Genomic DNA, 24,925 nt, shown 5'->3' with positions numbered 1-24,925 from the left:
GCATATGTGTTCAACACAGAAACAAAAAGTTAATAACTACACAAAATAATTGAACTCACTATGCTTTGAAAAAATCTAAAAGGACCAGTGAGGATCTTATTTTACTTACAACATATGCAATGTCTCTACGAGCAGTCTTCAACGCTTTAGGACCCAATTTAGCAAGCTCTTCCAACTCCAGTGTGGTCAAACCTACACCCAAAAGTCATTATGAAAATTTTCTCATTTCACTGAGAAACACAACTGATGTCAAGTAAAGGTATAAAAAGCTAGTCCCTTAAGATGATCTAATCCCATTAAAACTAGAGTGGAAGAATAGTTCTTTTACAATATATGCATGCCTGAGATGTAGCAAATATGAAATCTGATCAAAACAGCCTTCCCTTTGCATTTTCAAAAACATTGAGTATATATTTCATTCAACTCAATCCCACCATTTGACAATTCGGTTCCCGTCTCACAAATGCACATACTGGAAATTTCTGAGCTTTAGCTTCTCATGTTACATTAAATGGCCTTTTACATTTAATTCCCAAGGAAAATTCAACTAAATTTAATTGAATCACTTGTATTATGTGACATAAATGACATTTACCTTCCATTACATGAAGAGAGGACAAATAGCAAAGGTGATTAATTATAGACTTGAGCATCTCTCAACAATCTGACCCCTGCAATCAACACGTCCTCTCTTTAACTCTAGATATTTATTATCCAATTATTGGCAAGAATGCCTCAAGATCCTCTATACCTTTAAAAAATAGTGGACTTGGAAAAGGAATTAGTGAAGCTATTACTAAAGTGTATTTACAAGGGAGAAAATTTGTGACGTTATATAGAATAGGAGGTAAAACGAAGGGAACACAATTGAATGGTTGTTGATCTCATTACATGTGAATAATGTTCCAAAGATTAGAAACTATAGTTATTAATGGGTTCTGATTTCCAAGCGTAACTAAACCATCAATCTCCCCACATTAGAGTAATAAAAAATAAAAGGCCACTTGCATCAATCTTCAAGTTATCTCCAAAGTTGCTCAATTGACCTAACACTTTAGTCTTTATTGCTTCCATGCTAAGTTACTAGGTACACCTTTAAGACCTCACCCGCTCATACCAAGTACAAGTTCGACCAGGGGTATCCTCAAGGTACATACTTGGTTTTACCTAGGGGCATACCCATGGAACCCAAAGGTACTAAGTGCCAAAAAGTAACAAAGAAAGATACATTTTAACATTTTTTTAACCCAAACTCCCTAAGGGCCCATTTGGTTGCTGGAATAGGAGTGGAATAGGAAGAGAAAATTAGACTATGTTTTATATTCGCCGTTTGATATGCTCAATCAAAATTGGGAATAGGAAGACATATTTCAATTTTGCCCCTAAAATGAGCATATGTCTATGCCAAAAAATAGTTGTAATTGGAATAGGCCATTCCTATTCCCAATCTGATTTTTTTTTTTTTAATTAATAATCTTTTTAAATTTTTTTAATATATATATATATATATTTTTTTTCCAACAATTTTTTTAATAACATTTTTTTTATTATATCTAATTGTTAAAAAAATGAAATAAATAAAATAAAAATGAAAATAAATTAACCTTTTTGCCATTATTGAAAAAATTAACCAAAAAATAATAAATTAAAAACAAAAACATTTAAGGTAAATATTTTTTTAAATACAAAACTTAACCTTATTCCTATTCCATTTTTCTACAACCAAACAATGGATTAACATATTCTCAATCGAATCAAGTGAACCAAACAGGATTGGAATTGCCCTTTTCTATCCCCATTCCCCATTTCCATTCCCATTCCATTTTTCTATTCTAGTTTTCAATTCCTATGCCAGCAACCAAACGGGCCGTAAAAGCCTTGAAAAGCATCATTTCACCCAATAAGAAGATCACTTCCACTCTCTTCGCTTTCACTTTTCACCTTTTGGCATTTCAAGGGACAGCTAATATATATTATATCAACATGGCATATGACATGATATTGAAATTCTTAACTATCAATTGGCATTTAATCTTTATCACTACCTTTTTGGCATTTGGCATTGATCAATGACAAAATATAATACAATCAAATGTATTCAATTTTACAATTCTGTATATTTCTTTAAATTTTCAATTTTCCTCTATGTGTGTAGTCAGCCCAAGGGGGAATAATTTCAGTTACCTCGTTACCCATATCCCATACCTATTCCTGTAGATAACATATTTGTGGGCATGCAAATTTAGTTGGACTGGGTACAAGGGCTAAGGCAGATGAACATCTATGTTTCCAAATCCATATAGCCTTTGAATTGCTTGGAGTTGAAGTGAAATATCCCAAATGGATATTTGCTCTGCTGCTGCTATAATATTTAATATATAAATTATATTTTCCTGTAGATTTTTCTTTGATCTTATAGAGCTAGACAGAAGTTGCAAAAGAATGTTGTTTCTTTTTGTATTTTTTAGAATATAGGTATTACAATGAATAAATAACAGTAACAGATAAAATAGAAGCGATAGAAATCATATGCAGCAATACATACTAATCTGGAAATGATTCTAAAACCATACCAACAGAGTCTGATTCATTTCAGAATAGTACCAATACAGATATACTTCAAACAAGTTTGACGCCAACTGAAGATGGGAACCAACTATAGTCAAACAAGTTCAAATGATAAAGCCCAAGCTGCTGCAATAAAACAACTCCAGTCTGCTGCAAATAAACACCCAAGAATTCCTCACGTGAGCTGCTATAAAGAAATGCCAGGCTGAACCAAAGTGGTCGCCTTCCCTAAAATTCCACTGCCTGCAAAGTGTGACTGCAATACTAGAAATCAATCCTTTTCCTTGATCAAACTATATGCATAAGAACTTCGAATCTGATCTTGTTGAGGGCTACGTCCCGACAAATCTGCTCTCAGTACTAGGGTTTGTGTCCTAGGTGAGGAATGCTCTTCCAAAGCAACAGCGTCCAAAATGGGTTGACAAAACGATATCAAATACTCACCTTTAGGTAGTCTTCTCCTTATATCCCCTCTCCAAGGCAATTCGAACCCTAAAAGAACCCTAAAGTGGAATTCATTTGAGCTTTATAATATAACATTATTTTCCCCAATAAAGCTGTCCAAATAGAAAGAAATCATTACTTTATTGATGACAAATAGCTCCAAGCATCAAATAGGTCCCAGTAAGTGATAATCAAATAGTAGAGACTGAGATCTTTCCAACGAGCTATCACACATAGGCAAATCGATCTAGATGGAGCCAGAAAACTCCTTATTACTCCAAAATGGCTAAACACTAGCCTTATTTAAATTATTAAAATGCTAACTTAGGAGAATATTTAAATATATTAAAATATTTCCCAAGTAGCCAAAGAACAACCCAAACACATCCAAAACATGAAACTGAGTTTGTCACTTGCATGTGACTGATGCCAGACAACCTAGGCCAACTGGCAGTCTCACCCTCAAATCTAGGGATACTCCTAAAAAATAGGGAACACACCCAAAATCTTCTAAAATTGAGACCAGTGGGTGATCTCATAGAACCTCAACTGTGGAAAATGTCATAACCTCCTAAAAGGTAGGAATCTCCTACAATCAAGGAATTGCCTCCTAAAAAGTAGGAGATTAAGTCTGTCACTCTAAAACTAAGTACTAATGAATCTCCTCTATTGTGCATCTTCAGAGTGTGTCAGTGAAGTGGGAGTTCTTCCTAAAAATTAGGAAATGCGTCCAATGTCTCCAAAATGTCCCCAATGGTCTCTAGAAGCCTCCTAGACAACTCCCAATCTATCCCCTAAAATTAGGAATCCCTCCTAAATTTTAGAAACCTATTGTTGACTGCCCAAACCAGCCTGAAAAGCTCATGTCTGGGTCTTTATGCACTATATGAGTCCCCTACACACTCTATTGGCCTATGGGAACTCCACTAGTAGGCCAATCCATGAACAAATGTCTATCATCCTAGAAAGAGGACATTACATGAAGGTTTTTTATAGTTGTATAATAGAAGATTTGAACTCAACACCTTCTAGACCCCTACAAAATGAGCACCTAGATGTTTTAGGAAATGGATGATACATTCCATTGAAGTCAAATCTTCTAGTTTAAGGAAGAAAATTGAACTTCAATTAGAATTTTAAAAACACTAGGTGCTCATTTTGTAGGCACCTAGATGTAGTCATAGCTCTTAGTAAATGTTTTATCCCTATGCTAAAACATCTAGGCGCTCAGTTTGTAGGCACCTGGATGGCCCTGACCTCATTGAAGAGTTCTTCAATTGCTTAGATGTTTATTCTAGGATTTCATCTAGGTGCCTACAACATGGACTTCGCCATTAAACCAAGTGCCTTTCATAAAAGTCTTTGGAGTTGTGTTATTTCCTTTTATAGGTTGTTTGTGCCTTAAAAAGAAGACTTGATTGTTAATGGCTTAAAGATCAATGTCATTGTTTTGTGAGCAAATTAAACTTTTATTTTTTATTCAATCTGCAAATTTCTTTGGTCTGTCCCAACAAAGGCACTAAAATTGGCAAAGAGGTGTGGACTGGTGATCAAAATATCAATCACGTATTTATCCCAATCTTTTCTGGCATATTATCTATTGAACTGATTTTCATTATTTTTTGTTGTGATTAGTTTTCTATTGTAGGAGATGGCCATTGTTTTGGGCTCCTGGTTGTTTTTAGCTTTTAGGAATGCTAGTGTGAGGTTAGTTTTTCATGTGTGAATAGATGCTTGAGCAGACTCTTGCAAGATGTTTGTACTTTTGGCATGCCTAGCAAAGAATGTTCTCACCATCTAGAGGTTGCCATGATTGTAGCCCATCTAGATGTAAGAATGTCTTATCTAGGAGTGGCTTGTCAAGAACAAGATCGACACAGATCCCTGAATTTCTCAATACATTTGGCATGGAATTACTCAACACTTTTGGGTTGCATGCCATCTTCAAGATCTAATGCATTCTCTAATTGCCTATCTTATCTTTTGCAACACTTGTTCCTGTTGGCATTCACTTGGAGCATGTGGTAATCAACACAAACACAGACTATGTTGAGTAGGTTCTATACTTGGCTGTTCTTAGGAGCATTATCCATTTTAAGAAAGTAGCCATTCTCCTTTATTTCTTTTTAATATTGGCTACACATTATCCTTTAGGCATGGTATTGTAGAAATCCCCATAGTTCTTTATTGCTCATCTTTGGTTATTCTGGGGCTTTTAGATTCTTAAAAGATTGCTTGTATGTGGCAATCTTGTCAACAGAAGAGACACTGATCTCCTCCATCTGATTTGACCGGTGATGATTCAGCAGATCTGAGGATAGAGAACATAAAGTGTGGCTTAAGAAAATGAAGAATCATTAAATTTAGGGGCTCGGAGTTTAGTATCAAAGAAATCTTTATAAACAATGGACGCATCCTAAAAATAATGTCAACTAAGCATAAAATATAACATGGAAAACATCATTCAGTGAATGCTATAAATCTAACATCCAACTCTTTGCTCCAACATGATGCCATTATGTAAAGAGAACTGATACGTAATACAAATGATGTGCAATGATACTAAGGATATAATGTTGACAAATTCTTGTATGACGGTAAATTAAATAGTAATTACTAAAGATTAATGATAAGTTAGAAGGATTATTTAACTATATACCATAGTTCAAGAACTCTGTGGACTTGCCAAAACTAGCAAGTCCAATGGCAATCAAAGTGACTCGCCACGATTTTATCCACATGACTTGGATTTTGGTATAAGACTCAACCTGAGTCTATTGTCGGGGCTCTTCATGAAGGACCCTCATCGTTTGCTAGAAACACACTTTATTTTCACTTTTCCTCATTTAACTCATTTGTTATTGCTCAAAACAGGTCTATGGGGCTTGAAGAAGGGGCAAAAACAAGATCAAAGCAACAAAAGAAAGCTACAAAAAGGATATTTGTTCTCTCTTTTCTTTTCTTTTTCCATCGATTGTAAATTTAAAAAAATCTTGAATAACAATTCGTTATAAAAAAATTGTTAATTTTTTACAAAACCCTCCTAATTTTTTTGCTTTTTTCATGTTAGAACAGCAAAGTCAAGCTCAACTTGATGTAATGTATCCAAGTTCAATGTTGCCCGATTGGAAGACTCTTAACCTTCCTGAAATCTCTATCATAATCTTGAAATCTTGAAATCTTGAAATCCCGATAGCAATATCACAATCTCTATCACCGTCAACCGACAATGGCAAACTAAATATGGCATATGGTCTACATAGAGACTACATGCTTTTGTTAATTATCATGAAGGCTAATTTGGGAGTTCATATGACAAAATGGAGGGAAAATTGGTGAAGGTGTACGGTTGGTTGTACAGAGGTTGCAGAGGTAGTGGTGTGTAGAGCACATACGATGAGTGAAGGGAGGACGTACGGATGCCACAAGCCGTACAATGGAGCAAGTAGGTTGTAAGGTGTAAGGTGGAAGGACATGTGAGGTAGTCATACAATGGCAATACACCATCCGTAAAGTGTTTTTGGGCTGGAGCGTAAAGAATTGGGTGGGTCGTAATTGGATAGGAAGTATTGGATATGGCGAGGGAAGGGAGTACAGTCGTGCAGAGGAGCATAAGATGGGGAAAGGAGGTGTCGTATGGCGGATAAGTTCAGAATTTGGGTGAAGCTGTAGGGAAGGACTAGGTTGCCTCCAAACGATGCTTGATGATATGTGAAGATGTTACGTGTCTTCCTCAATGTTGCTAGACATATTACACAAATAAACAAACAAACATTATTCATCAAGATACACAAGAAATATGCCATTAGTTGCCCAAAAATAAATTACATCCGTAGGCAATGATGGCGCTCAGATTTTCTATAGGGTAGGACTAAAACCCATTGAAACTGCGCAAGCCAAGTCAGGAAGATCTTTTCCTTCTGAAATGGCGAACAATGGCAGAATTCCACAAAATTTGCAAATACCAAATTAAACAAGTTGCATACCTACAACAATTTAACCCGATAGACATATATACCTTGTCAAAGGAAAAACTCTCGATGGAGAAACAACGTGTCAACACATGACACGACAAATACCTACAAATTAATCAAAATAGAAATGGGCCCTAAGATATACTAAATCGATCAGTCCCATGAAGTTTTAATATTCCATTTATTTTATGATGGAGATATTATAGTCCTATCCCAAAAATTGTTTGTCCTCAAGCAATTGGAGCATCGGTTGCTCCAAAGTCCGTTCACCCTCCCAAGTAGCGTCATTGGGCAAAAAAATGTTTACAATGTACTAGGGACTCCTTACTGGTAGGATTCCTTAGTTTCCTCTCTCGAGCATCAATGATCTTCGTAGGTTCCAATATCAGTTTCCCTTCTTTGTTGAGAGGTGGCAAGTCTGCCTATACAATGATATTTTACCCCACGTCTTTCTTTAGGCAAGATACGTGGAAGACATTGTGGATGCAGCTTCCGTCCGATAGTTCAAGTTCGTAGGTGACTTCCCCTATGCGTTGAGTTACACGATAAGGACTATAAAAGTGCAGCCTCAACTTTTCTTTGCCACCTACCTTCAGGGATGACTGTCAATGCACTTCTAGTCAAAGATGTACCCGATCACCCACCTCAAAGATTCTCTCAAGTCAATGCCTGTCGACATACATATTTTCCTGATTCTATACCTGTTGGAGGTTTTTCCTTCAAAAACCTCAAAATGCCCTATCCTTCTTGTAGCCATTCATTTGCTCTCGACGAATGGTTGTCTCCCAGAACCATGTCCACAAAGGAGGGAGGTTCATATCCATTGAATACTTTGAACAGTGCCATCCCAATCGACACGTAGTACGTGGTGTTGTAGCAGTGCTCCCACAGATGCATCCATTTAACCCATGCTTTTTGTTGTGCCAACACAATTTTCTTTGTCCATCGGTTTGGGGCTGATAGCTAGAGCTTGGCAATGGTTTTGTTCCTACAAGCCAAAATAGTTTTGTCCAAAAAGTGCTAAGAAAGCGACTGTCCATGTTGCTCACTATGTTTTGTGCAAACCCATGCAAGCAGAAAACTTCCCTAAAAAATAAGATCACCACTTGTGCAACCTGGAACTCAATGGAGATGGAGAAGAAGTGTGCATACTTTGTCAGTCGATCGACCACTACAAAAATGCAATCTCTTCCATTTACTTTTGGAAGTCCAATGATGATGTCTATGGAAATGTTTTTCCACTGTTCTTCGGCTACTGGTAATGGTAGTAACAAGTCATTGTGTATTCAAGGACCAAGTAGATAATGTCCTTGTAGTAAATGATGTCATTACCTCCTTGTCTCAATCGTCCTAAATGTCGCCATCCATTAGCTTACATATAAAAGTATTCTTGGAGTATTCCAGCAACAAGTATGCCTTCCAATCCCCAAAATCTAGGATAATGAATAGATGGTGGGCTTTCTTGACAAAGCATCTACCACGACATTGTTCTTTCCTTTCACATATTCACTATCAAAGTCAAAGGCTTGAATCTTACTTGCCCATTTTTGTTGTCTTTCATTCAGATCCCTTTGTTCCAGAAAGTATTTTTTGTGCCTAGTATGGACAAGAAACTTAGCACCCACCAGCTATTGCCGAAACTTGATCAGGGTGTGCATGATGGCCAACATTTCTTTATCGTAGATAGAATATAACTACTCACTTTGTATGAGTTTTTGACTCAATAGTGCGCCAAAACCCTCACTTGAGGTATCCCACTCCAAGATGAAAGGTTGAGTAAATTTTGGTAATGTAAGAACTAGACAAGTACTCATTGCTTCCTTCAATTTATCAAAGGCGTGTTGTGCATGTTCACTCCATTGAAAAGATCCCTTCTTAGTCAAATCCATCAATAATGCACTGAGTTGATAGAATCCTTTCACAAATCTACTATAGTAACTACACAATCTGAAGAATCCTCGCAACACTAAAAGAGTTTTTGGCTACGGCCAATCACGAATTGCCTGAAAAAAATTTTGGTGACCCTGAACTCTCTACCTACTGACGAGATGTCCCACGTATAATATCTCTGTCATCCCAAGCTCGCACTTAGACCGTTTGGCAAACAACAACTATGCCTCCATAAATCTAAGGACTTCATCCAAATACCTCAAATGCTCTTCCCACATTTTATTATGAATGAGGATGTCATCAAAACATATGAAGAGGAACTTACACAACTATTTGTTGAATACGCAATTCATGCAAGACTGGAATGTGGCTCGTGCATTTGTTAACCCAATGACATGACCAAAAACTCATAATGTTCATAGTAGAATCGGAAAGCCGTCTTCTACACATCTTGTTCTCTCATGCAAATTTGATGATATCCAGAATGGAGGTCTATTTTTATTTGGAATGGAGGTCTATTTTGGAAAAATAGACTACGCCATGCAACTCGTCAAGCAATTCATCAACCCTCAAAATGGGATATCTATTTTTTATCGTCTTCTCGTTCAACAAACGGTAATCCACACACAAGTGCATTATCACATCCTTCTTTTTATTTAGAACCATTGATGATGCAAAGGAGCTAGAACTAGATCAAATCCATCCACTGTCGAGCATCTCCTAAATTGTCTTTTAAATCTCATATTTAAACTTCTTGGGATGGCGATACAATATGGTGATGATAGGCTTGGGCCATCCTCCAATTCGATAGTGTGCTCAAAACCCCAGTATAGAGGTATGTCAATGGAATGTTGACAAAGACTCTATCATGTTTGTCCAGAATGACCTAAAGCTCATCACCTTGGTAGTACATTTATTGCCCCTTCATAGGTTATGTCGATACGAAGCAATGTGGTGCCAAGGCAACATCGTCATCTTGAAAGATGGCCTCCATTCGTCGAGCTAAAACCTTCTTCAGTCCATCATTTTCTATCCCTCTTAGGACAACCTTCTTTCCATCAACTACGAAGGTGAAATCCATTTGCTTGAAACTCTGTGTGTACTAATCTAGAGCCTCTATGCATTGGATTCCTAGAATGGCCTCCATGTCAGCCAAATCTACTATAAAGAAGTTATCTGTCACCATGTGGTTTCCCATGGTAATGCTTCGTTGTAGGACTAGGTGGGTACATGATAAGAGAGTTCCTCCCGTCACCTTGACTTAGAATCCTACATGTGCCTCTGTAGTTAAACCTCTTCACTTCATGAATGAGGAGTTTATGAAATTAAGAATAGCTCCATTGTCCAACATTACTGTGAACCTCTATCCTTGGAGGGTTCCTCGTACACTAAAAACAATGCACCTTGGGCTACTAACCATGCCTCCATGTCTTACTAGTGCAGTGATCCTCTTTGTACAATTTAAGATGACCTCCTTGGGAACCTCCTATTTGCTATCTCCTTCAAGTGTCGAATCCTCTTGTTCTTCCTCACCATCTAACATGACCTCAATGTAGTGTATTTTTCCATTTCCTAAGCATCAATGCCCAAGTTCCCACAACTCCTTAGAGATGAAACAGAGTTTTCTCCTCCTAAGTTCCAATCTAGTATAGCTTCATCAAATGAAGGCTTCTTCAGAGGGGGTTTGTTGTCTTTTTCGTTTAGAGCCAATGGTGGTTTGGTGTGGAAATAACTCCGAGAGGATGGGGCTAATTATGATGCCATACTTTGAGCCTTCTTGATTGCCTCAGTAAGGGTGTTGGGATTAAATCCCTTTGCCCATCCTTTCAGTGATTCTGATAGACCATCCATGAATAGCACAATTCATCGTCTCTCTGAGATGTCGATAACTACTATGGAGAGTCTCTAAAACTCAGTGATGTAATTGTTAACCGACCCAATTTGCCTCAAATGTGCCAATTCTTTAAAATTGAGTTCTAGATATTTGTCATCAAAGCGATCTATAATTTTTTCCGTAAACTTGACATAAGTGTTTACGAGGTCATGTCCAAGAGTAACCATACCGTGATGCCATCATTCATGTGTCGCTCTCTCCAGGTGGAGTGCAGCGAACCTTCTGACATTGGGTCGAGTTGGAAGTGTCATCTTTGGTACCCATGCTTGTGTAAAGATTGATCTAAGTCCATCAAAAAACAACAAATTTACCTTACCTAACTTCCTTTTGAGATCATCATTGAAGAAACCATAGTTGCTACCACCTAAGTACCTCATTCTTAATTCGACATAATCTTTGTAAGATATATCCCCTTCCATATTTGCATTCCTCCAATATTCCTGTGACTATTCTTACATTTCTTCAAAAGTCGGTTCCCATCCTTCGTGAGGTGCCTTTGTCCGTAGAGGGAAGTTTGGCGGGGAGGGTAGAGAATGTGCAAGATGAGGAATTGTTTAACCTATAACTAAGTCGTCACTGTGTCCATTGTGTTGTCTAGATATTTTACCTCCAACCCACTTTTGTAGCACTTCCCTTATGAGCCACTAAGTGTCAATAATCTGTACCTGATTCCTACTGAACTCTCTCAGCAATGACATGACTTCGACAGTCGGATCTTGTAAATCTCCCATTCTACCAACTGAGTAGTACCACCTTCGTTTCCGAGTATAAAGTTGCATTTACTGTTCACAGGCTGGCAAGATCATTGTCTTTGATATCACTGTAATATACCCATGTTCAGTGTTGCCTGATTAGAACTCTTCTCTTTCCTGAAATCTCTATCACAGTCAACCAATTGAGGACAACAACAAACTAAATATGGTGCACAGTCTACAACAAAGACTACACACTTTTGTTAATTATCATAAGGGCCAACTTGGGAGTTCATCCAACATTGTTGGTTCCTAAAACCAAAGATTGGAAATCCAAGAGCTTGCCACTTCTCCAATAGGACTTCTCAATCAATTCTGGCCAACGAACGCGAATACTTATCGATTCCCCTGCACTTTAGGCTCCACTACACCTAGGCAGGTAAACCTTCTCCTCGAACCTGATTACTTGGTTCAGAGCTTTTCTAAAGTGAATTTAAGCTTTGGGTGTTCTCCAGCTGGCAAAGTCCTCAAACTCAATCAAAATGAAACTGGATACTAAGTGTTTGAATTGTATAAGGTTTTAATAATGGATCTGATGCTTGTAGAAGGAATATATAGATTTTTTGACTTCAATAATAGAAAGACCAGTGCCTCTGCTCATCTAGGCAACAGAGTCAACTTCAGTGAATTTTCATGTACAACTTTATAATATTTTACACACTTTACTATCAACAATTAAATAATCAAGATGCAACATATCAAATATATACTTAATCTTAAATTAGTCCAGATTGAACTTTAACTCTTCTGGTAGGGAGACAAACTGGACACAAATATGGAAACAACTGTATATTTCACAATATTTGCGATGATTGAATTTAAATGCTAAATGACCATGTCCACTTATCTGACATTTAAATTGTATATAGAATTCCAAAAAAATAATTACAAAGGACAATTCATCTGCAATTTAAATCTCCATGCCATTTAAAAAATAAACAAAAGACATTTTATTTTATTAGAATTAAATGAATGAATTTATATTACAAAGTCATAATGTTGCTCCTTATCCCTCCATAAAATAATAAATATAAAATACTTTCTCCAAAGAATATGGATGTGAATGTCCAAATATCACTTGTTATAAATAACTTGTCCCTTATTTATATCTTAGATATAAAGAGACATGACTTTTAAATATGAAAGGGTACCTCCCCTTTTAAAAAAATATTTTCAATTCAATTCCAATCACACCTCTCCATTTAAATCCTTTTTACTTTTAAAATAATCGTTGTTTGATATCCTTAATAAAAGACCTTTAGTAAGTTTAATCACCTAATATCATTGGCGGATATCTTATGCCTTTTATTTTTTTGGTGGCATATAGATTTTGCAGTTGAAAAATTAATATTTCAACGATACTATATAAGTAATATAGTTCCGGGTGAATTATTCTTGCAAAGCAACGATCCCATTGGTTGAAGTTTGTTCTCGTTCTAACGTATGACTGTCATAACTTTGTCTGAGATTCATTCTCCTAGCACAAGTAAAACATGATAATTTCTGAGAATTTCTTGCTAGCAATCCTGATTCAACATTCACATACTCTGGCTTATGTATCGGGATTTCTAAACAAATGATCAATCCCATAATAAGTGAAGCTATTATCATCCGTCCATATCTAGGGCGTCTGTATATGATGATCGCTAAATTAGGGAACCAAACTAGGCATAGTGTAGCATATCTTCTTACATCTGCAGCTTCCAATCTAATCAACATGGTATGAGGAAACATCATCATGTGCTCCATACCTGTACAGGTTCATTCCTTTTAAATTCTCACGGCATTTAACTTCTTCGTGAATGATACTCACATGCGTCTCCATATAACTTTATTGCTGAATGATATCATTGAAATCTAAGACGCCTTTGTCTTGGTGGCTTTCAGCATAGCATCGCTGTCTCTTTGCTTGGTTTCATTTGTTGTACAGATGTCACTATTTAAAACACGTCTCACCACTTGATATCTATGTCCTGGCATTAAGAAATCACAGAGCTTCATTGCCGGTTCTGCTATGAGACTTACACCATTTGCTATTTCATTAACGTCTTGGGTTTTGTTAGTAATCTAGACTTCCATAGTTGTAGAGTGTCTCCTTATATCTGAAAAACCTTAAATCTATGATTACATTAAGCACATCCATAACAATAAACAAATTTGAGTAACAAGACACTACCACCATGGCTCAACTAAGTAAAAACATTTACTCTTTGAAACATTCATGGCAATTCTCAATTTTATCTATATTCATGTCTGCAGGCCTATCCAAATTCACCTCAATGATCCCCATGAATTGCAGTCTCAACTTCTGATAATACAATACAAGTTTGAACCTTCAAAGCCTTATATGCCATTTTACTTGCAATGCACAATGAGTCAACCATAGACCATCTCCAATACTTCTATTGTCCATAGTAGTAATAGTGATAGCATCCTTCAGCAGTGTGTGTGTGTGTGTGTATATATAGCAGCAGATCTCACCCTGTTTCAATTCTTACAATCCTTTCTTTATAACAGATTTTAGAGGCCCGTAAAGCAATCAAAATGCTTCCATCATTGCTTGCTACATCCTGTATGTGTTGATTGAAATTAAGTGGACAATTCCACAATAATTGGATGCATTTCTTTGCATAATCAAGAATGGAGACCCAAATTTTGGGCTCCATCATGTCATACAGAGGTTGCAGGGGTAGTGGTGTGCAAAGCATGTACGGTGAGTGAAGGGAGGACGTACAACTACCAGAGGCTATACAGTGGAGCTACTAGGTCGTACAATGTAAGGTGGAAGGACATGTTTTTGGGCCATAGCATACAGAGTTGGGTGGGTCAAAAGGGTATAGCTAGTATGGGATATGGCATACGGTGGTGCACAGGGGCGTATCATGGGGAAGGAGGTGTTGTATGGTGGGTAAGTTTAGGATTTACGTGAAGCCATAGAGGAGCAAGTTACCTCCAAACGATGTCTAATGACATGTGAAGACGTTATGCATCTTCCTCAATGTCATCAAACATGTTGCACAAGTAAACCGAGAGACATTATTGGCCAAAATGCATAGTGTTGTCTTCAATTTTGTCACCACAAAATGTAGGTAACAGTATGCAACATTTTCAACTTAGTTTCACATTTCTCTAAGTTTGGTTCATTATTTAAATGGTTACTATTGATTAACAAATCTATTCCAATCGATATAATGAATCCTTTTACTAAAGGCTTTCGTCAAGTATTTTTAGTTTTTCTGTTTGTCAGGCCTATACTTGATTTTTGAAGCCTTCAGCATCCTTTTTCTCATTTTTGAGTATGTGTTTGTTAGCTTTTGGTCTTTTGGTTTTACTCACATCATTGCTTTTGATTTTCCTTTCGATTTGATCAATCTTAGGGCTTAATAGAAGTTGCCAATCAAAATATGTGATCATTTTAGTGCCCAAAAAGTGGACCTTTTAGGTTGAACTGCACAAATTAAAAATATCATGTTATATTTTTAAGTGGACATTTACTTTTTGAGAAATATAACATGAATTCATTTTATGTTATGTTTTTAAGTTACTTTTATCATTTCAATTTCACTTAAAGTAACTATAGTGCACTTCATGTTATATTTTTAAGTTGAGTTGTTTTTTAATTTTTTCACTTATGTGACTATATTAACTATATAGTTTGATTAAATTTTTGAGTTTTAAATCAAAACATCTTGATAAATATTACTTTTAAAATGATATTTGCATATAGTATTTTAACTATATAGTGTAAAATTGTAAATATTATTTATGACCCATTTGAGTAATATTTATTCAAATAATTAAATTGACATGTGATTAATTTATCACTTAAGTTGTGCAAACATGTGTACAAGCACATTTTAATTCAAAATATGCAATTGCACCTAAAAGGTGTGTTTTTTAATGGAAATGCCTTTGAAAACACTTATTGCATGTTATTACGTGTATTTTTAAACCATGCAATAGCACCCAAAAGGTGTGTTTTTCCTATAGACACATTTTTGTGCTAAATTCAAAACATGCAATTGCCCCTAAAAGGTGCATTTTCACTTATGGCTCCCATTGCTTACATGCAATAGCACCTAAAAGGTGTGTTTTGCCTTTAGGGTCATTTTTGTAGTTTTTTAAAACATGTAAATGCATCCAAAAGGTTCATTTTGTCTCCAGAAGCATGCATTTGCCACTTAGAAACCCGTTTTTGCTTGGAAACTCCAAATCTCTTCATTCCAAGCCAAGAAAATCTTCTCTATAGGGTCATTTTTGCATTTCATGGAATTTCCATCCATCAATCATTGAATCTCCATGCAAGAGGCATCATTCTTCACTCCATTTTAGGGCACATTTTGACAAAAAAAGCCCAAATTTGGTCATTTTCAAATCACGTTTTTGCATGAGGGGTGTTTTGCAGTGTTAATCCATATATATGCTATTGGAAGTCACGTTTTTTACTTTCAATGCCAAAATCAACTCATGTAAATGCAAATTGAAACCATGTCTTTGAACAAAAACGTCCCACAATCTTGCATTAATTGAAAACGTTTGAGTTGAGAGGGATTTTAGGGCACGCTTTTGGCATTCTCATCCAAAAACCCCTCTTTGGATGCTCATTTTGAATTCATCATTGCAAGGTTGAAGAGGTCCAAGTTTGTCTGAGAATCTGTCAAAGTTGGAACTTCATTCCCTTCATATTTGGCATATTAATCTTCAAGTAAGTGGACATTTTCATTTTTCTTAATTAATTCATGCTTATCTTGCTGATTTGATACATGTTTTAGCTTAATGTTTCACATTTGTTGATATAGATGCCATGAAAAGTGCATTTTCTCTTTAAAAATGATGAAAAATCTCATTTTCATACTTTTGGTTTTTTCCCAAACTCCAAATTGGAGTTTGCATGTTGAGGTATCTTGCTTGTTGACATGTTTGAAGGTACGTGTTTCTTTTCTACTTGTTTGCTTGTTTGCTTTTCCGTTTTTCTTCATTTGGAAGAACTTGCAAGTTCTTTCCCAAGAACTTGAGCACATTTCACTTCATTCCATCTTCCATCAACGAATGCAAGTGCATCTTTTCATTCCTCCTCCATCATTACATGTCAAGGCACATTGCATCCATTCCTTTCATATGCAATTACGATATTTACATGTAATTCCCCTTTTCATGTCATAACACATTGCATCTCATCCTTTGCATGGAATTACCTGTAAACTCACCTTCCATCCGCATTTACATGCAATCTCACTTTTCATTCCCAATCGCATGTCACATAAACATGTAATTCACTTTTCATGCAATGAAACCTTGAAAACTCGTTTTTGACTTAAAGTCACTTTTTAAAAGTCAAAAAAATTCATTTGCACGCATTCCCATGCATTCAACTTTCATGTACTAAAGCATATTCATCAACGCTCACTTCCACCTCATACTTTCATCCCCTCAAGCCATATTCCGACCTTTACATATGCATGTTGTCTCTTTTCAAGATCATCACATTAGATGTTTGAAGTGTCTCATCCATACTTCTAAGCTTTGTTGTTGATCAAGAATCAGCACTTTTATGGAAGCAATATCCTCTGATGATGTGTTCACATTTTGGAATTTTCATGTTGCAACACAAGCACAAGGGATGCCCTCATCCACGAAATTAAAAGGCAAAATGAAATATCAATATGATAAGTAGTTGGCTCGTGCGACTCCATCCGAGGTCAAATCTATTCTTGATAGTGTGTCAAATACAGAAATTGGGCATGTAGATATGATTGCTTTCTTGCAACGGATAGAAGCTTTTGCTAGTCATGAAATGAATACATCAAAAGGAGTAATATACATTTGGTGTCATCCTTTCTTATGCCTTCTCTAGAACCGAAATTTGTTCTAGGATGTGCAAAGCGTTTTAGTTTGAAGACAAAAACAATCAAGGATGCTGATGGTAATGTTATTATTAGCCTTGATCCTGACGTTATTGAATAGATTTTCAAAGTGTCGCAGAGTGCAAAACGTATGGATTTGACTAAAGAAACATCTTTGGAGATATGGAATGCAAATAAGGGAAATTATCATAATTATGTTATATGTATTGGTTGCATTCCAAGAGAAACAATTTTTCAAGATGGCCAAAAACCATTCACAGATCCAGTTTCAAGTCGGAATACAAAGATCTGAATATCCTTCTTAGTAGAACATGCGGTCTCAAGGATTCCAGTGATTTTGAACCATGGATGTATAAGTTCATTTTCCAAATTATTGATAATAAGGAACATATCTTTTGGGGAGAACCAATCAGCACTGCACTTTGTGAGCAGTTGCTCAATGTAGGAACATCGGCACCGTTCTACATGAATTCTTATCTTGTCTATTTTGTTGCTGCTATGGGATTTTTTTCAGCACTATCAACCAAAGGAGACCGTCTTCAAGTTCCAATTTGGAAATATTATGATCAGATTACTTCAACAAATAGTATCGCAATAGGACAGTTTAAGATGCATTCGTTGGGCATTTCCGATGCTTGTTTGATAAGCAGTTGTCTGTAAAAAGAGTGTCAGATGAAGCTTGGGATAAGGTTAATCAATATGGTTGCATCTTTATTCAGTTTCCAATTTTACTTTTTTAAGAGTTGGGTATTTCAAAGGAGAACCATATACCTTACCTAGGTATGCTACTGAAAAGATTATTCAAAAGGAATTGGCCAGACAACTCATGGGGGTTCAATCTGATCAACATGTCTGCATAGACTAGGCTTTGGTATTTCTTCTGCCAAACCCTTGGTGATCAGTCATTTTATGATCAATTTTGTACACAAAGCAAAGGTCATGGAAGCGGAACTTCAATTAGTTACATTGAAGAAGTTCAAAGCTAGATTTAATTTTGATTACAAAGAGATGAATTTGAAAATCAAGAGAGCATTTACTCATATCCATCGTATAGAAGATATTTGGATTGACATGCGAACAAAGTTGGATATAATGAACATAGACTATTGCAGGTTAACTTTGCAGCACATCATTGATCTTAATATGCTTGAGATCCCATCTGATTTTCAAATTGAAGATGATGGTAATATTCTTGATCCAAAATATCATCAAGCTGGTTTCGATAAACGATGCCCCTTCCCTATTCAATGGCAGCAAATGGAAGGTGCTTCTATCCTTGATAGATTTCAATTCATTATGGCAAACACCAAGAAGTGGTTGAAAACCAAAGGTCTTAAAAGGTTCAATCCAAAGTTGGGTTTGGATTGTGGAAGTTTTGGTCCTCCTGGAAGGAAATCGCAATTAGAAATTGCTAGTAAAGATGGAGCATCTTCTTCTGATTTGAAGAAGTCCCTCAAATTCAAATTAAAAGGTGGAGAGGGATTTAAATTATCTCAAACGCCTAAACAAGTTCAAGAGTTAGAAGGAGAATCAGATGAAGGACTTGAAGAAGATGAGGAGGAAGAAGGAAAAGTCATGATCATATCTCCTTCGAGACCTGCACAAACTCAGGTACCATCTATGCAGGAAGCACCTTTTTTGGGTATAATAGATGATGATGTGGATTCATTTTCCACTATTTTCACACCTTTCATCCCAACCTCAAAAGTCAATACATTGGCTCTTCCTATATCTTCGGCAGCTCCTCCCATTTTAACAGCTGAACAATGTGAACATGTAGGGAATGTGTTCGAGGATTTTAGAGAAACTTGACATTCAAAATGAATGTTCTCTAGTCTCAGAGTTATCATAAAAGAAACTCGACATTCATACGAATGTCCTCTATGAGAAAATCTTCATGATATCTATGAGAACTATGATGTCCTTATTATAATTTTAATTGAAAAGTCTTCTATATTGATATAAAAACATACCTCTGATTCTCTTTCATCTCGTATTGTATAAGTCCTCTCAAAATTATGTATTATTAATTCCCAGCATTACTTTTACTTTTTAAATTCTCTTATCTTATATCAGGTCTACCCTTTTACTCACTCTCAGATTTTTATTATTCACTAAATTATCAATCTCAATATATCTGCTACGCATTCTTTTTGTCATTGGTCTTCTGCAATATTTGTATCCTAATGTCCTCTCGTATTATTAGGAGATCATAGACAGATATTTCCACTGCTGTTTGCAGATTATAATTCTAAGGCACGTCCCTGTGAAGACCTGTAGATTCTATTCTCTTTTGTTTTCTCTTTTCCCTATCCCCCGTCTCCTTCAATATATTCAATGATTTATTAAAACTCCTCCATATGAGATGCACCATGATATTTTTCTATTGTATTTAATAACTTATTTATTTATACACCATATTGGGTCTGATCTCCATCCGTATAAGATGCTATGTAATCTCTGGTCATTCTCTGTCTACTGCTAATAGTTACATTTCACCACTTTATCCAAGATGTGTTCTATTGAATGAGTTTGTATATTACTATAGTTTGACTCCGCTCTCTCTCCTTCTCATGCTATAATAATATATTTGTTTTTGGCCCTTTTTGGTATATGAAATATCCTCCACCTCCTTATTATATCATCTTGGCCCTGACATCCATCTATTATTTTACAGAGCTTGAAAGTAAGAATTCACATGGTTTTTTCTTCTCTATATCTGCTAATCATTGTCATCGTGATCCATAGAAGCCATACTTCCCTCTTCCCACATAGGAATTACTTTCCTATCATTTCTCTTTCCACTGCTATAAATCTGGTTTGTTGAATGGAGTGTATAATGGTCATCCTCTTCCTCCAATTGTCATTTAGAGTGAATTGGACTCGTATTTAGTAGTGGCTCAGCGATGGTATCTTCCTATCTCCACCTACTCTGATGGTAATTGTGTCCTTAGCATTCACCAAGAAAGAGTCTTTGGTGTCTTATAAATTCCTTAACACTTACTGTCGTCCTCGTTCGCTGCTTCTATTCACTCCTGCCATAATAGCCTCTATGTATGTCCTCCATGGCACTTGACAGATGCTTATATCATTAACGAGCTATAGCAGGTCAAACCAACTGCGTGGCACTCTTAATTATTTCCAAAGCTCTGTCTTATCCCCTATGATGCCTTCCCTACCCTTGGGTATAAATTTTTATATGTACTCCTAACTGATCAAGGGTCAAGGGTCGTGTCTGTCCTGAGTCATGATCTGTGATGACATGGTGTCTATGTTGGATAGTGACTTCAATTTGTTTATCTTAATGATGAGTATTTAGTTAGCTACTTAGTTTAAATAGTTAATATATTTTATAGTGAATTATTTGGATCTTTATTCAGTTAATAATTAAGTATAGATAATCAAAATAACATTTTATTCTTTTGAATAGGGATGTCTTCTATTTGTGATTTAATGTTCAATCTCAATATTAGAGGGATATTACAGGGCATGTTGATAACTCACAAGATAATTGAATAGCACGCCATTATACTAGGAGGGGGGGTGAATCAGTATAATAACAACTTTTGCAATTTAAAACTTTAATCACTACAATAACTTCAAATGCTGAAATAAACAATTATGCACCTGAACACGATAATACAATTTTTATATGGAAACCCAATGCAAGAGAAAACCATGACAAATAAATGCTTTTACATAAACTTGTTCTTTTACAATGATTTTGTAGGCTCCAACCTACTAGAGGCTACATGTAATGCCCCGCCCGGTGATCCTTGGAAACAAGGATTAAAGAAGTCCAACATATATTTATTTTTAAAGTACAATAACATCAATATGTGACAACATAAGCAACGGAAGACTAACAACATATAATCATTCCAAGAATCCCAAGAGTCATTACTTATAAACACGCTCAATAACCGAAACATAAATCATCTAAGTGTGCTTAACTTGCATTGTTCATTTCATCTCTAACATAAGTTTACGAGATACATTTAAAAGCACAAGATTAATTCCTACACATGGTGAAATGACGAAAGACTAAACTTCATTATGAGCATAAAGGAATACTGAAACATTAACCTCTACACCGGGGAGTACCGAAAGAATAATAATGACGAGGCTAAGACACTTGTAAGCATATATGCATCCAAGATATAACTAATAGGACTAAATCACTGAAGTAAAACATCTAATCTCAACATCTACACATGTGCATTTATAAACCAATAAGAGTATATGCAACAATACTGAATTAACATTGCAATGATCTATACATGAACTAACAAGCAATCCACACAACCTATCTAAGTGCACGTTTCCACCAAAACAGTCACAACTTCATAAGACATCAGGTCCTTAGCCGGCCCCCGTGCACAAGATATTCCATACCACCCAATCTGTGTTCCTAAGCTGAAATTCTCATTGTACTAATGTAGTGATCGAAAGAACCCTAAAGGTCTAATATACTACAATAATATAGAAGCATCTATGAAAGTGTGTACAATATCACTACAATGTAACATACATCATAATCAAACATACTCCTACAGCACACCTCTCAAGTGGTGCATCACATAGAACAAGCAACATCTACTAAGCAAGAAACCATGCAACCAAGTAGATAAACAATAATCACAAGAGAACTCACAATGTCGAAATACAAGGCGTCAAGTAATCAAACAAGACCAAGGAAAACCTGTATGTCGATCCAATGTAGTGATGCAAATAATGCGTTCTGAAGGGATAGAGATCCAACCAAGTAGAGAACAGTCACATATGGCTTACACACACGCCAAATAGTAACAAGGACTTAAAACAATCTAAGACAATACATAGGTCAAGTCCTGGTCAAAAACCTCTAAGATACTATGATGGGGTTGTAGTGGAATGTGGGCACAGTATCACGCCAAATGACGATCTAAACATCCCAAATATATTGTGTGTTGATTAACTGACCATATTTTATTTAGTTTGATCTTATTAAGTATACACCTCATGTATGCAGTCGTCCCAGTCGCTTTGTGCTGGTTCCTGCAGCAAAGGCCACTCCACATCTTTATCCATACATACCCAACTATCTCACCAAGTGATGAGTGTCTGAAGACATGCAATTTCCCATCCCAACCCTCATGATAAACCAACACTCACCGGAGCACGTCTCGGTGGTAAGAATTTCTCAAGATTCGGTAGGCACGTATAAAGGAACCATGCACGTGACAGGGCACACCATGATCACGAATATAGAACTAGGGTTGGGTGAGAAAGCAAAGACTCAAGGGTGAAATAGAAAGACAGAAGAGATTGGATTGGGTAATCAAACAATTAACCAACTACAACTCTATTCAATGCTTAAAACGTCCAAAGTTGGAGAGCACTAAAAATTTCAGCGAAGTTAATTTCCGCCCAAAACCAAAGTTTAACCAAAAACTATAAGATTGAAAACCCATTGAGCAAACAGGCTCAAACAAGCAAAAATCCAATAAAAAATAACTTTCGAGAAAACCCAGAAAAACGGCCAGCATTTCTGTTCATAAACTTGCATTTAAAACCCTCAAAAAATAATAGGAAAATGCATGTGGAATCCCAATCGGAATAACCCACTGAACAAAAAAAAGCTCTAAGCCTAATCAAGCAAGAATTGAAATTAAAACCTTCAAAACAGAATTTTAAATGCAAACCCTACCTCACAAACGAACGAGCAACTCCAATAAACTGAAGAAGAGAGGAAGAAAAACAAACACGTTGCCAAATCAGCCAAGAAGCTCGGTAAATAACAACCTACCCACTGCCAACACTTTGCAACAGACCTTGCTGAATTCTGCCAGGCAGAACTCCCAAATCCAGCAAAACAATAATCCTCAGGAAAAGGGTTTCAAAAACCTCCAAAACTTGCTTTCCAAAAATAAAATTCACCCAAGCATGCATAATGAAATTTACAAAGGCAAAATTTTGCTTTATAGAGAAAATTTGCCCAAAAGGATAGAATTTGGGAAGTTTTAATATAATTTCTGAAAATTAGAAACTTTATTAAAACCCATCACTTAAGTTCGCCAAAACAGACTTAAGTGATTGAAGACGGATGAGTTGGATCCCGTTGTCAGAACTGCGTAAATGAATAAAAGATCTACTCACTAAAATAAAATAATAAATTAAATTAATTAATTTAAAATAATATTTATTTAATTAAGACCAAAAAATTCCAAAAATTTGAATGATCCAAAAGACTTGGAAAATCCATCCACAGCCAACTAGCCGAAAACCAAAACGGTTAAATCAAGCAAAAAAAACCCACAGAGAGGCAACATTGGCTCAAAGGAATGGTCAAATCACTATCCCCAATGTCGTTGTCGAAGCTAGAAATCTTGCACACTTTACACAACCTGTCAAGTGCAATGGTACAAATATCAAAGTCAAAGCAACATGTATAATCAGCATAGCTATCCATGTAGAACATATCTACTAAACTCCCATATGGCACAACACTCACATCAGGTAGGAAAAACAGTAAATAGTATATCGAAATGAATCTAACGTACCACAACATATTTCCAAGATGAATCCAGATATCCAAACAACATAATCCGCCAGATATATAACATGAAATAAGGTACGTATGCATAAACCATCATATAGCAATATCTATATACTGAACTATAAAGTAAATGTCATTTACTTATGAAATAATAACATAATGATCATCACTAGAGTGTCTCAAGTATCTCCAAGAACAAAATGGAATACTGTAGCAAAATGACAACATGAGAGGCACTACTAAAGGCACTTTAAAACAGATAAGTTAACATGGTCAAACACATTACTAACCACTTCTACATGAACCTAGTCCAGTGTAGCAAGATAATTATACACAATGTAATCTCTGCACACATCTCAGGGTGATCATGGAACAACATCATGATACAACGTCAATCCTAGTAACCACTGACACAAACCTTAGTGAAACCATCTAACACATCATAAACTCATAAATCAGCCATAAGCATAATCAAAGCAACAAATACAGTAATAGAAATCTAATCACCTCAAGGGTGTAGACCACTCATGGTCCCAAACACGATCTCTTCACAAAGAAAGATCAACAAGGTTGCATCCAGTAGGATGACTTACAGAAATCAAATGGGAGAGGCACTACACTACAACCTCTATATTTATGAGCACTAACTCATTGGAAGCTCCAACTCTCACACTTCGCAGGCACCAGCCTACTAGAAGCACCAACCCCGCTATTGTTTTTGAGAGCACCAACCCTCTGTACTCAAACTTCTTTTCCACCTGTACTATGTTGCTTACTTCAACTGATGATGGATCTTCCAAGTTCACAATTCTTCTTATACTTGTCTGAATCCTTGATCTTCAGTACACAGTTCTTTTTGTTTTAACTCCTTAAAGTCAACCTCTTATAGCTCTCCTTGTTTATTTGTTTTTATATCAGGATACACAGTCCTTTCATCTGTATAAGTCTTCTTTTACATTACAGCATACTCTTTATTTTCTTTAATAGAGGAGCAATCTTCC

The 24,925-nt window shown here is 36.1% G+C and overlaps 1 protein-coding gene across 4 annotated transcripts in view; it reads right to left on the bottom strand.

Annotated features, from left to right (window-relative positions):
* LOC149543258 (indigoidine synthase A family protein) overlaps window positions 1-24,925 on the bottom strand; it is a 244,847-nt gene that overhangs the window by 102,051 nt on the left and 117,871 nt on the right. For all 4 annotated transcript variants that reach the window (XM_089798105.1, XM_089798106.1, XM_089798108.1 and 1 more), the window contains one exon: window positions 110-192. In XM_089798105.1, the coding sequence (XP_089654231.1) occupies window positions 110-192 (83 nt within the window). The remainder of the gene's footprint in view (window positions 1-109; window positions 193-24,925) is intronic.

This window comes from Cupressus sempervirens, chromosome 8 (genome assembly GCF_028749045.1).
Source record: "Cupressus sempervirens isolate cs-2001-9-10 chromosome 8, ASM2874904v1, whole genome shotgun sequence".
Taxonomy (NCBI): domain Eukaryota; kingdom Viridiplantae; phylum Streptophyta; class Pinopsida; order Cupressales; family Cupressaceae; genus Cupressus; species Cupressus sempervirens.
This window is presented reverse-complemented; position numbering and strand designations above follow the sequence as displayed.